Source organism: Trichomycterus rosablanca, chromosome 2, assembly GCF_030014385.1.
Source record: "Trichomycterus rosablanca isolate fTriRos1 chromosome 2, fTriRos1.hap1, whole genome shotgun sequence".
In the NCBI taxonomy this organism is placed as follows: Eukaryota; Metazoa; Chordata; class Actinopteri; order Siluriformes; family Trichomycteridae; genus Trichomycterus; species Trichomycterus rosablanca.
Genome location: NC_085989.1, coordinates 18,603,045 through 18,617,349, shown reverse-complemented (window position 1 = coordinate 18,617,349; position 14,305 = coordinate 18,603,045). Strand labels below are relative to the sequence as shown.

The 14,305-nt window shown below is 38.8% G+C and overlaps 1 protein-coding gene across 2 annotated transcripts in view; it reads left to right on the top strand.

Moving 5' to 3' along the window:
• unkl (unk like zinc finger) overlaps nt 1-7,396 on the top strand; it is a 38,179-nt gene extending 30,783 nt beyond the window's left edge. For both annotated transcript variants that reach the window (XM_063012364.1, XM_063012356.1), the window contains 5 exons: nt 833-925; nt 1,022-1,255; nt 2,920-3,116; nt 3,578-3,835; nt 6,726-7,396. In XM_063012364.1, coding sequence (XP_062868434.1) covers nt 833-925; nt 1,022-1,255; nt 2,920-3,116; nt 3,578-3,835; nt 6,726-6,881 — 938 coding nt within the window. In that variant the 3' untranslated portion in view covers nt 6,882-7,396. The remainder of the gene's footprint in view (nt 1-832; nt 926-1,021; nt 1,256-2,919; nt 3,117-3,577; nt 3,836-6,725) is intronic.
• Nucleotides 7,397-14,305: the final 6,909 nt, after the last annotated feature.

Below are 14,305 nucleotides of genomic sequence, written 5' to 3'. Positions count from 1 at the left end.
GCAACCCAAATATGCTAAAAAGAATTTAACGATGCTTTAGACAAAAAACTTAGTCCAGTTTGACTTTACACAGCAATACCTATCTATTCTAGTAGCTTTTGGGCAAGCAGTGATTGTGGCTTTTATTAATTCATCGTCAGTATCCACCTCATCCACTTCAAAACACTGCACACAAGGCATCTACACACTCTGGACAGGGCACAAATCAATTAGAGAGCATCACAAACTCTCACATTTATTCACACCTAGTGGCATTTTAGAGCAGCCGCCCCATTTCTGCGTGCTGTTTAGAAGGTGGGAGGAAGCTGAAGCGAAAAGGTTAGTCAGCTTCAGAGATGGCATTTTAAATATTGATAAAAACCTGAATGTTGATTCCTTTTACTGATTCTGTCCTTTTAGCTCTGGATGTAAACGTATTTATTTGTCAGTCAGTGCCTTTAAGTCATGAAGTCTGTGTTGGTAGGGGTAGTGTGTGTGTGTGTGTGGCACACTGGGTTAGCAGTCAGTGAGTGCACAGGCTTTCAGAATGAATCGTGGCAGACAGTGAGTCAGCACAGCTAAATGGTAGGTACAGAGCTGCTTTTTGCTTTCTGGCTCTTCATATGGGGCTTTTTACATTTCATATCCAGTAGTTTTACTCTTTAATGAGCTACAGTCTGTTTGGAGAAGGTACTCTGCCAGAAGGGAAAACAAGCATCAGGATTGGTATGTTGTGCTTCATTCGGAATCGTCTGTTGTGATATGGGCCGTTCCACTAAAGCTCAGGTTTATACTTGCCTTACTTTGAATTTGAACAGCTGAATTCATTTTTGTCTTGCCTGTGTGTTCCTAGGTTCTGCACTTGACCTGAATTTTAATGATATCAACGTTGCCTCTCTTGACAAAGATTTTGAGGACCAAGAAAATAATGGTTTTGGTTTAACAAGTAAGAAAGAACGTTTTATACCGGCTACAGTACAGTAACTGCTAAATCTATCTTGTGATGCACTAACCGAGGCTGAACATTTTCAATTTGCTGCAGGTCAGAGGTTATTAGGAGGCTCTGATCCTGTCAACATTCCTGGGTCCCTGGCACGGTGTTCCTCTCTGCATTCCTCTTCCTCTCTGTCCGCCTCCCCACTAAGCTCTTTGTCCCAGTCCCTGTCTCAATCCTTGCTCAGTGGAATGGCCCCTCAACAAAGCCAGACGCAGGGCCCATCCATAAAAACAGATCCCAGCCTTCTAGGGACGCCAACGTCTACCCAAAACTCCTTAGGTAAGAGTGAAATTGCTAGACCATGCATTGAAGGTTTTTTTTACACAGCATTTCCTTACTAGGTTAACAAGGTTAGCTTTGTCTATGAGATATGAGTGAGATTTTAGTATCAAGTCTTAATTTGCATCCTCATGTTTTCAGTGTATTTAAAGCCTATGCTGAAAATAAAACCCTGCCTACAGTGACGCATCGTGGTGGCTCAGTGATGTTCTGGGGCTGCCTTGTTTCCTCTGGTGCTGAAAACCTGCAGCATTTACATTACATTTACATTTTCAGCATTTAGCAGACGCTCTTATCCAGAGCTCTTATCCATAGTGAACATTACCTTACTCTAGTTTAAGTAGACAACAGTCCAAGAACGCAAATCTGCTAACACTTTTTGTTTGCAAGTGTTAGTAAGTAAGTAAGTACAAGTCAGCTTATGCCAAGTTCACACTACACGACTTCCCAAGTCGTCAGGTCGCTGTACAGTTCACACTACACGACTGAATCTCTTGCACTCGGGAGTCCTTCAGTCGGTGTATATTTCACACTACACGACTGATCGGCGATAGGGGGTTTCACACTACACGATCCATCACCAACTGGAATCGCAGGCGAGCTTCTCTGGTCTCCTTTTTTTTCTTCTTTACAAAAACACACGTGAGAAGTGACGAGGGGTTTAATGATACCACGTCCAAAAATGCACGTCAACAAGTAGCGAGTGATCAAAGTGTTTGTGGTCTGATGTGCAGCGTAAAATCACATAGGAAAAATAAATGAATCTGAGTGGATTTGGCAACACAAACAGTAGGGATTGTTCTGTAGTAAAGTGGAGGTTAATTAATAATTTTGTAATGCAGTGTTGGTATTATGTTTTGTAGAGGACGATCAAATCAGAAATACTGTAAAACGTGTGTGTGCCGGTGTATTCTGATATAAACTATATCCTCTCCTGCGTTTCCCCTCACGCTGTATCCTGCGTTCTCATTGGCTGTTCGACATGTCACTCATTCCCAGTCGCACAACTGAGATCAGAAATCTCAGTGCTCGGCGAGCCGGTTGGGTCGAGTTGTTGGATAGTTCACACTTAGCGACTGAGAGCCGAGTTTTGATCGCCGAGCGAACGCCGAGTTGCTCCCGACCCGGAAAATCAAGCGCCGACCAGTCACCGAGCGAAAATCATGGCAAAAATCGTGTAGTGTGAACTAGGCATTAAGTGTTTAGTAAAGAGGTGGGTTTTTAATCGTAAGACAGTGAGAGACTCGGAAGTTCGGACAGCCTGCAGCGTGTGCAGGGCTTCCTTTTTGAGGAAGCTGAAGCTTGGTTGTCATTGGACCTTCCAACAGGACCGTAATCCCAAGCATACCTAACAGTCCACCGAGGCTTGGTTTTGAAAGTAGTCCTGAGGTGGCCGTCACAATCACCTGCCTTGAACCCTGTAGAAAATCTTTGTGGGATTTAAAGAAGGCGGTTGCAAACCGAAGACCATTAGTGATCTTGAGGCCATTGCCCATGAGGTATAGGCTAAAAGTTGGGAAAGTTGCCATAAGCTGTTGTCGGGTCAAAACAGCAAAAAAGAAAATGATTAATATTTTCTCAAGACATTAGATGTTTTAAAGAACAGGAGACACATTAGTTAATTCTCGTTATAACACACTAACTTTTCTTGTCATGTGTGATAGGGTTAAATGGTGGAACTGGCAGCATATGGGACTTCATGAGCGGCAGCCTCTCCCCGAGTCCCTCTCCTGTGTTTAGCAGCCTTAGTTCAAGTATGGTTGGCTCCAGCAGCGCAGATCTTGGCAGACTGCTTCGTGAGCTGGACGACGCCAAGCGTAAGATCAAGCAGTGGGAAGATGCCTGGCACCAGGTCAAACAGGTTAGAACAGTTGAACAGGCTTTTGAGCCAGCTATGTAAACCTAAATATGTACGAGATCACCTGCAATTCACAACAGGATCAAATCTGTTTTGAATATTGTCCCTGTTATAAGAAGTATATACAGTACACATGACTGAGCCTGTGTTTGTTGGCTTTAACTACATTTCATCACCTTTTCCCCTCAAAAGAACAGAAGGTCGATTGGCTGCTCTAAATTGCCCCTATGTTTGAGTGAGTAAGTTAAAAGGTAAGCATGTAATGTCTTATGTGAACATAATGCGCATGGCCACATTGTGTTCTGGTAGGCTTCAGAACCACTTCAACCCTTATATGGAAGAAGTTGAAACTGAAAATAAATCGGTGAATGAATGAACATAGAAAGCATTTTTTTTTTTTAGATAGTATGGCTTTGTAAGAGAACAATAAGTCATCTTCATTTCTCTTCATGGTTATGATGAAGGCATGTGAGGCGTGGCAGAAAGATGCCGAAGAGGCAAAAGAGCAGGCCAAGGCGGCTGAAGTAGAGCGTCAGCTGGCCGAGCAGAAGCGCAAGGATGCCGAGCTCAAGCTCAAAGAACTGCAAGGAGACTTTGACACGATGTGCCGCTCACCCAGCACACCTCTGCTGCACAGCTACGGAGACCTGGACCAACTCCCACTGCCCAAACTGCACTCTATCCAGAACCAGCTGCGCTCAGACCTGGAACTTATAGATGGGGTAAGAAGGACCTGCTCCCACCACACACACTTCATGGCACATTTCTGTCAGCAGTGTAAAGTTCTTACCACTGTGACAGTAACCTGAAGAGCGTACTATGCTTAGACGGTTGACATCACAGACCGTTACTAAAAGTAAAAATTGGGAGGTGGGTCATGAAGCACAAAATGTAACAGATGTGCACTGTTGCACAATTGAAGACTTCAGAACTGAATCAAGCTGCCTCTTAATCTTCAGACAATTATTAAGTAATGTAGAGAGGAGAGGTAAAAACACTGGCTACCCTGCTACTGTCTCAACTTGTTAGGAACAGGTTGCAGACATTAAAGAAGCTTTAGTTATACATGCAAATTTTAACGCTGGTCAAAGACATTTTATAAAACAACTTCTATTTGTTTTATTAGCATTTAACATCATGTCCAAACTTATTTTTAGATTAAGGCTTGTACATTCTTTTTCATAACATCTCTTCCACAATGCTGCAAACTATTGTAATCTGGTCTGTTTTGAATCAAGCACCACTTCTGAATGGCGTAAGTACTTCTCGTTGTGTATTTTGAAAAATCTAAATCAGTAAGGAGAACGTGCTAGGGCTCAATTCGCAGCCATTATATTCAGCCCTTGAGTGCATTTTATTGTTACCTTTATTATGTATTACCTGGTAATTAAACGTAAACCTTGATGAGTTATTCCTTTTTCTCCCGCACCATAAGTGTTAACAGCCAATTCTAATAAGTTCTGTCCTATCACTGATGCAACTATCTCATTGTCATGTCCAACAAGTTTGAATAATTCCTAGCTATAATTGTTTCTCATAATATTACATTAAATAATAGTTTTGGCGACACAGTGGCTCGGTGGGTAGCACTGTCGCCTCACAGCAATCAGGTCCTGGGTTCAATCCCCTGGTGGGACGGTCCGGGTCCTTTCTGTGTGGAGTTTGCATGTTCTCCCTGTTTCTGCGTGGGTTTCCTCCGGGAGCTCTTGTTTCCTCCCACAGTCCAAAGACATGCAAATGAGGTGAATTGAAGATACAAAATTGTCCATGACTGTGTTTGGTTACATTCATGACAAAACAGGTTACTGGTTACACAAGATTCATCAGTTCTCAAGTTTAATGTCAAAGTGTGTAAATCATGACGTTAAAATCCTAATAAATAAATAATAATTATGTTATACACATCATGTTATACACACCAGACATTGGTATAACTAGTGGACAGAATAGTACTTGTTTTCCCATGTTGGTATAAAATGTGTGTGCTTGCTGTGTAACAAGCAAGCTTTTAACAACTACCACTACTTATAAATCAAGAACTAGCCTTTAGCTCATGTTTATTATCTTTCGACAATGGTACTAATACATTCTTGTATTTTTATCGAGAGCACGTTATCTAATCTACTTGGTTTCCAGAAGTGTTTTTATTACTGCGCTGCAAATGACTAGTGGACCACGATGCGCCCTCTAGTGTCCAGAAGAGCCAAGACAAATATATAGCCTTATGCATTTCAGTATTATGTTTTGTTCTAATTTTATCTATTAATGTTGGTTTATAATTCAAATATAAATGCATGACGAAAACATTTTTAAACAAAGCAGTGAATAGTGATAATCTGTTTGCCTTGCAATAAAATCCGAAAAACAATCGTTGAATAGACCAGTGAACAGCAAGCTAAATTAAGTTGGTTAAGATCTGGATGCATGATAATCCATAAATGAAGCATTAACACAGAAGGACTTTTAGTACTCCATATGTTTGTGGTGCTTTGTATTTCTCTTTGTTGCATGTGTGAAATAGATGTAGATCACATCATTTTATTCTGGCACATCATCCAAGTTGTAAGCACACAGTGACGCAAACTGCACTTAATATACACCGATCAGCCATAACATTAAAACCACCTCTTTGTTTCTACACTCACTGTCCATTTTATCAGCTCCACTTACCATATAGAAGCACTTTGTAGTTCTACAATTACTGACTGTAGACAATCAGTTTCTGTGCATACTTTTTTAGACAGCTTGCACCCTGTTCTTCAATGGTCAGGACCCCCACAGAGCAGGTATTATTTGGGTGGTGGATCATTCTCAGCACTGCAGTGACACTGACATGGTGGTGGTGTGTCAGTGTGTGTTGTGCTGGTATGAGTGGATCAGTTTTTAAATACTGTGTCCACTCACTGTCCACTCTATTAGACACTCCTACCTAGTTGGTCCACCTTGTAGATGTCAGAGACGATCACTCATCTATTGCTGCTGTTTGAGTTGGTCATCTTCTAGACCTTCATCAGTGGTAATAGGACGCTGCCCACGGGGCGCTGTTGGCTGGATATTTTGGTTGGTGGACTATTCTCAGTCCAGCAGTGACAGTGAGGTGTTTAAAAACTCCAGCAGCGCTGCTGTGTCTGATCCACTCATTCCAGCACAACACACACTAACACACCACCACCATGTCAGTGTTACTGCAGCGCTGAGAATGATCCACCACCTAAATAATATCTCCTCTGTGGGGGTCCTGACCATTGAAGCACGGAGTAAAAGCAGGTTAAAGTATGTAGAGAAACAGATGGACTACAGTCAGTAATTGTAGAACTACAAAGTGCTTCTATATGGTTAGTGGAGCTGATAAAATGGACAGTGAGTGTAGAAGCAAGGAGGTGGTAATAATGTTATACCTGATTGGTGTTTTTATATATATATATATATATATATATATATATATATATATATATATAACAAATGGGAAGAAAGACAAAAGCAATGAAAATAAAGATGGATAATAATGAAATAAATAAAATGCATTGATGTAATAGGTAAATGCATCTAGACAGAATGCTACTTTTTGCTTTAACTTGTGACTAATTATGTCTTTTTCTTGCCCCAACACAGGTAATATATCAGCTTCAGTCAAAGAAATGTATAGTTTGCCAAAAGCATGATCGTTGTATTGTCCTGCAGCCGTGCCAACATTATGTACTTTGTGAGAACTGTGCGCCGAGCAAATCAGAATGTCCTTACTGTAAGACGAAAATATTAAAGTGGTGATGTCCAGCTATATAAGGTACTATTTAAAGATCTAGCTCTTTGAAGAACTACTAATACATACAAAGCTTACAGTTTCTACATAGCATTATTTGCTTCAGTATTTCGTATAGTGATTTAATTGATAGATTTATCAGAATTGAATAAATGGTGTTTGACTGATCTATATAAATCAATACAAGTACTTACTTACATGCAACACAAGTACTTAAATGCAATACAGTTTTGTTTTTCTTTACTAGTCGATTATGAATTTTCTTTAAGCATTAGTATTCCCCTGGAGAATCAAAACTGCATTTGTGCTCCTTGATCCCTAGTCTTGATTTGACTGTTAATAACAGAAACATCAGTCAAACATCATTACTGCTTTGTAAAGAGAATTGATTTCTTGTATAAAAAGCACTTTGTTGACCTGGAAATTTGTCAAATGATATTTTAAAAATGCTTCAAGCTGCTTTTGTAGATTTTTTTTATTGTTAATGTTATTTTTAAATTTCCTTTTTGTCCCTGATATGCTAATGTATGAAGCTTTTTGTGTGTACTGTGAAACCTAGACTATTTCACGTTAAATCATGATATAGTGTATTGTTCGAATTTACATACAATAGTATAGAATGGTAGTTACTACTTTTCATTGTTACTTCTATTTTTCAATCAGATAAGTGCAAATTTGAATGCATTTAGATCTAACCAGCAGCTGTAATCTCAGTAAGGCACATACTGTATGCTAAGACGTTTAGGGCGTTTTTTCTATTGTTTAGTGATTAATACATGATGCAGTTGGTAAAGCTGTGCATATGTTTTGAATTCTTAAAGATGCATTAGGTTTTTTTGGACTTCTAGCCTTGCAGATATGCTTTATAGAACGTATCTGATTCTTGGACACTCTCTCTCTGTCTCTCTTTCTGTCTCTCTCTCTCTCTCTCTTTCAAGTGCCTTGCTTAGTACAACACTTCAAGTGTCTGTGAGAAGCTTAGGTTTGTAGTGCAAACGCCACAGGTAGTCAGCGCTTGTGCAAAACTCTGCAAAAGTATGTATTTCTCATGACTTAAGATCCTGAGTCTTTGAGTGTCCACTGGCCCAATCCTGTCCTAAAGAGTTTGGAATCGTGTTCATTGCCTGCACCCTGACAATAAGCTGACGTTTTCTGTCCCCATTCCTTCTCTATGAGCAATGGTGCTTTGTGGGTGCAGCTTTAATATCTTTAAAAATGTCGAGTCATCTTTTGAATTTACGATTTAGGAATATATCAGTCAGGAAATCATCTGTATTTCTGTAATTAGAACCTTATAACTGGCTTTACATTCTTTCTTAACGTTTTGAATTGTAATGCTCTGTAGTGTTTACAGATAAATTTGTGTTTAGAACTTTTGAATTTAATTCTTTGCAAGTTTCAGTAACGTGCTTAGTTTAATCAAATTAAAATGACCTACTACTGTGTTATCTTAAATAGTTTTTTTTTCTTGGTCCTTTAATATAGCAGCAATGAAACCATGTGGTCAGGTACACACAGATAGATGTTTTCTTCAAATTTGGATCAGTGGTTTATATTTTGAGGGATCATCACCAGACCTGCACAAGTTCCTTTAGACCTTTGAAAAGCGGGAAGTTTATATGCGTGTATATATGGTTTCGGTGGTGTTTTACAGTTTTTCGTCTGTATTGGCATTTACACCAGCGTCCTGTATGTAGCTCATGACATTGATATGCCGCAGTAAAAACAATCATTGCTTATATTGGTTATGTTACCTAGCTGAAACTCTAAATCACATTGCCACGTGTTGCTGGGCGGTAGAAGCCAGCAGAGATCTTTCTTTCAAGGTCTTGAAAGTGGACGTGATTTTATTTTTTAATCATTGACATGAATGTGCGCTCTGGATCACACTGTAGTATTGTAACTTTTAGTACACTCTGGTGTTTAACATGTTTAGCTGTTTCAGTTTGAATTAAACCGACAGTCATGTGTTTCAGCTGTTTCAGTTCTGTGAGGGTGGGTTTTTTCTTGTTAGGTTCCAGGACCACAGTGTAAGGTTTAGTTAAAGATATGATTGCTGCTTTTAGAATGTGGCAGGCAATGTTAAAAAAGCAAAAAAGAAAAAAAGAAAAAAAAGCGTCGACTTACATGAACCAAAGTGGTATTGTAGTTTTTTTTTTTTTTTCTTTCTTCTTCATTTAAGTACAAATGAAAGAATTTATAATGATTATGACAGCCTTTTTAATGTCTAATTAGAACTATGCCAACTGCTTTCGCTGACATTATTAATGGATTAAAAGCTCGTTTTGTAGTTTTACCAAAGACAGTTATTGTTTTCTTTCTTATTTTTTGTATCTATATAATTAGATTAGCATTTAACTAAATCAGTTAGATATCTGAATTGAAATTGACCAAAACTAGTACCTTATTGACACATAAGTGTGCATTTAAAAGAACTAATGGAATCAAGTCCTGTGTTCTGTGTAGCTTTTTTTGTTTTGTTTTGTTTTGTTTTGTTAATTACTGAGTGAAAGACTATTGAATTGGCTGTTATTTTTAGTGAAGGAATGTCATTGATATGAATGCAATTTGTGTTAATATTCTTAAGTGGCCATATGGATTAGTGCTTATTTGAAGTATAAATAATATTTAATTTTTATGCGAATAGTACTTTATAGTAACATTTTAAAATCAGTTTTGGAATATTAGTGGTTGTGCACTACTTGTATGGTGTCAAAAATGTAAACGAGTGTATTTGGACTGTAAGGTGCTTTCTTTAGTTTCCATTTGACCTGGTGTTGGTTGTTCGTATAAATGTTTTTTATTAAAAAAAAAGGAAGAAAAATGATGGAGGTGCATGTTATTTTAATCGTCTCATTCAAGCTTAACTTTACTCTTGTGCTACGTTTAAATCAAATCCCTTTATTTTGAGCTGGATAATACAGAGTTAAAGGGGCTCTTGTGCACTTGTACACTGTAATGGCTGATGCAGACAATGGGTTTCATTCATTCACACATTAGAGATGGTACAGTTTGGCCTTGAATTGCACTAAGATTTCCCTAATGCTTATGCATGTTGTATTAATAAATCACCATACTGTGGTTTCGTATTTCAGACTACTAAGAATTGCTGTCCTGTATTAATACTAGATTTGTTAAAGAGACTAAATTCCTTTTGAACAAATTGTGCCTTTGTGTAAAAAGCTGTTTGTAGTCGTATTTGATAAATCATGTCATTTTAAATGATCTCTGTCAAACAATGAGCCAAACGCTTGTGCCTTGGGACACTGCGCAGATGTCCTGCTGTTGTTCTCTATGCGTGTTGTATTAATAACTACTTTCTTTGGAATTGTAGTGCATGGTGTTTGCACGAGCACTTAAAAGCATGTCAGTACACGTGATGTATTCCTAAACGTTAGATTATATTAGGGCATATTTAAATCAACTAATTCAATGTAACATGTTTCAGAATTAATCGCAGTGTACACATTTTCTGTCACTGCAGTTCCTTGTAACGTTATGGTTTGATTTTAGAATAAAATTTGTATTAATGTTGAGCCCAGAATGTTTAGCAGACAATGTCAGTAAGAGCATGAATAAAATGATTCCATTGTTTTATGTATTCCTCCCTATGTCTGTGTCAGCCATCAATTAGTAATCGTAAGCTTTCTAAATGAAAGACCAGGCAACTGTTATTAAAGAAAAGCACCAAGTAGAGATGTTTCTTTTGGCAAAGTGTAAATTCAGTGTATTAGAAATGTACCACAATGCTCTGTAGTGAAATTATATTTTTGTGCATTGTTTTCTTTCTTGGTTTCTTGATTTTTACTGTTTTCTTTTCTTCTTTTTTTTCACTATGGTTATTATTCAGCCGGAGGATTTATGCAATCTTGTACATAGACTTGTCTGGTCAAATTTAGTAGACTAGCTAGGAAATGTGATATCTATTATAACAGTAAACATTTGTAGGAAACATACACAAATTTAACCAGGATTGGAACTACTGTTCCATATACAGTAATATTCCTATCATTCAACATTGCAACCCTGATTACTGAATGTACAATTAAAATAAAATATGGATCACTGGAAAGGTAAACCCGGAGAGCAGTTGATCTACGATGTAGCACTAGTTGTTTGAATTGTAATACCTAAACAATAAATTTTAAGTTAAACACAAATGCAGCTTTGAAGTTTGTATTTATCAGTTGAATAATTAGATGGGAATACGAGATGCATTTTCTCAGGGTTTTGCAGTATAGAGTAAAGATGTCCAATCTCCAGAGAGGCTGCAGCTCATAGATTTATTATCTGGAAAAGGTCACCGATGATCTTTCTAATGAAGAAACATATCCCTTATTTTGGTACAGTATGCATCGAGATAGATAGTTATATATATACACATACAGAGAGAATATCTTGTATTCTAATTAGTGTTAAACTCTACTATTCAATTTGTTGTTATACATTGTGTATGTGATATTAGAACAACAAATATTTACTGGGAATTCTCTTGAATTTATGGAGGCTTCGTCGTGGAATAGTTTTGGTTTTGGAATTGAAGACCTTGATAGATTTTCTTTACTAAATTTAAGTCAAACTTTATTTATAATAATCTTTTATTCATAGTGTATTGTTTTAAAATTGTTAACACCTATGTACACTACAGCAGTTATGCAATGGTTTACAGAATTCATGGAATTATTTTTATCATAATGGGAATTAAATAATTTTTGATCTTTAACTTCGACTGTGTGGTTTGTTTCCCCCTAACCATCATATTCTATTTTGTAATAAAATATGAATTGATCAGCCATAACATCAAAACTACTTACCTGTTTCTACACTCACTGTCCATTTTATCAGCTCCACTTACCATATAGAAGCACTTTGTAGATCTACAATTACTGACTGTAGTCCATCTGTTTCTCTACATACGTTTTTAGCCTGCTTTCACCCTGTTCTTCAATAGTCAGGACCCCCACAGAGCAGGTATTATTTGGGTGTTGGATCATTCTCAGCACTGCAGTGACACTGACTTGGTGGTGGTGTGTTAGTGTGTGTTGTGCTGGTATGAGTGGATCAGACACAGCAGCACTGCTGGAGTTTTCAAACACCTCACTGTCACTGCTGGACTGAGAATAGTCCATTAACCAAAAATATCCAGTGTCCTGTGACCACTGATGAAGGTCTAGAAGATGACCAACTCAAACAGCAGCAATAGATGAGCGATCGGCTCTGACTTTACATCTACAAGGTGGACCAACTAGGTAGGAGTGTCTAATAGAGTGGACATTGAGTGGACACGGTATTTAAAAACTCCAGCAGCGTTGCTGTGTCTGATCCAGTCATACCAGCAAAACACACACTAACACACCACCACTGTGTCACTGCAGTGCTGAAAATCATCCACCACCTAAATAATACCTGCTCTGTGGTGGTCCTCTAGGGGTCCTGACCATTGAAGAACAGGGTGAAAGCAGGCTACAAAGATGTGTAGAGAAACAGATGGACTACAGTCAGTAATTGTAGAACTACAAAGTGCTCCTATATGGTAAGTGGAGCTGATTAAATGGACAGTGAGTGTAGAAACAAGGAGGTGGTTCCAAGTTTTGCATAGGTTCCAGTGTGTTCCAGCATGACTGGTGTGACCCCCATGCACAAAAGCAAGGTCTAAAACAGTGTTTTACAAGTTTGGCATGGAGGAATTTAGTGACCTGAACATAGCCTTGACCGCAACCTTGTTAAGCACCTTTATGGCCTGAAATGTTGGTTGAGAGTTGGGGCAATCCACCGAACAGCAGTGCCTGACCTCAAAAATGACTAAATGGGTAAAAATTTCCACTAAATGTCTACCAAAACCTTCCTGAAACGTTTGTTTTGAAGGGTAAATTCATGTTAATGCCTTTGGTTTTAAAATATGATGTTCAATATAATATATTATATGTGTATTGTCTATATAAAGTGTTTTAACCTCTGGGATTAACCATAGCAAATCCTTTCAAGGTGTAATTTAGCAATTTTTACTATTTTGGGATGGAGTGCATCTGGCATTATCCAGAAACAGTGGAGCTCCAGATTTCCTAGGTGTGAGTGGATGAGTGTCTATGGGTACTGTTTTGGACTGGCACTCAACAAGTTCCTTCTGCAATGATTGGTTTCAGGATGGCACATAAAGCATAAAAAATTTATTATTATTTTATTTTATTTTATTTTATTTTATTTATTGTTTACCTTGGTCACATGGTGCCATCGACGAGAGTTTGTCCAGCATGGGGAGTCACATGGCATTTGCAGTTTGGGCCACTGATCCAAAAGTAAATTAAAAATTGCAATGCCTGGGCCGCTCAGGTGGCGCTGCGGTAAAAACACACACTCTGGCCTGTTGTTCAGATATGGGCGGGACTAAGCCGGATGGGTTCTCTCTCTCATGACTGGTGCAGTTATATATGTTATATATGTATATGTATATATATATACTGTATATATACAGTGTATCACAAAAGTGAGTACACCCCTCACATTTCTGCAGATATTTAAGTATATCTTTTCATGGGACAACACTGACAAAATGACACTTTGACACAATGAAAAGTAGTCTGTGTGCAGCTTATATAACAGTGTAAATTTATTCTTCCCTCAAAATAACTCAATATACAGCCATTAATGTCTAAACCACCGGCAACAAAAGTGAGTACACCCCTTAGTGAAAGTTCCTGAAGTGTCAATATTTTGTGTGGCCACCATTATTTCCCAGAACTGCCTTAACTCTCCTGGGCATGGAGTTTACCAGAGCTTCACAGGTTGCCACTGGAATGCTTTTCTACTCCTCCATGACGACATCACGGAGCTGGCGGATATTCGAGACTTTGCGCTCCTCCACATTCCGCTTGAGGATGCCCCAAAGATGTTCTATTGGGTTTAGGTCTGGAGACATGCTTGGCCAGTCCATCACCTTTACCCTCAGCCTCTTCAATAAAGCAGTGGTCGTCTTAGAGGTGTGTTTGGGGTCATTATCATGCTGGAACACTGCCCTGCGACCCAGTTTCCGGAGGGAGGGGATCATGCTCTGCTTCAGTATTTCACAGTACATATTGGAGTTCATGTGTCCCTCAATGAAATGTAACTCCCCAACACCTGCTGCACTCATGCAGCCCCAGACCATGGCATTCCCACCACCATGCTTGACTGTAGGTATGACACACTTATCTTTGTACTCCTCACCTGATTGCCGCCACACATGCTTGAGACCGTCTGAACCAAACGAATTAATCTTGGTCTCATCAGACCATAGGACATGGTTCCAGTAATCCATGTCCTTTGTTGACATGTCTTCAGCAAACTGTTTGTGGGCTTTCTTGTGTAGAGACTTCAGAAGAGGCTTCCTTCTGGGGTGACAGCCATGCAGACCAATTTGATGTAGTGTGCGGCGTATGGTCTGAGCACTGACAGG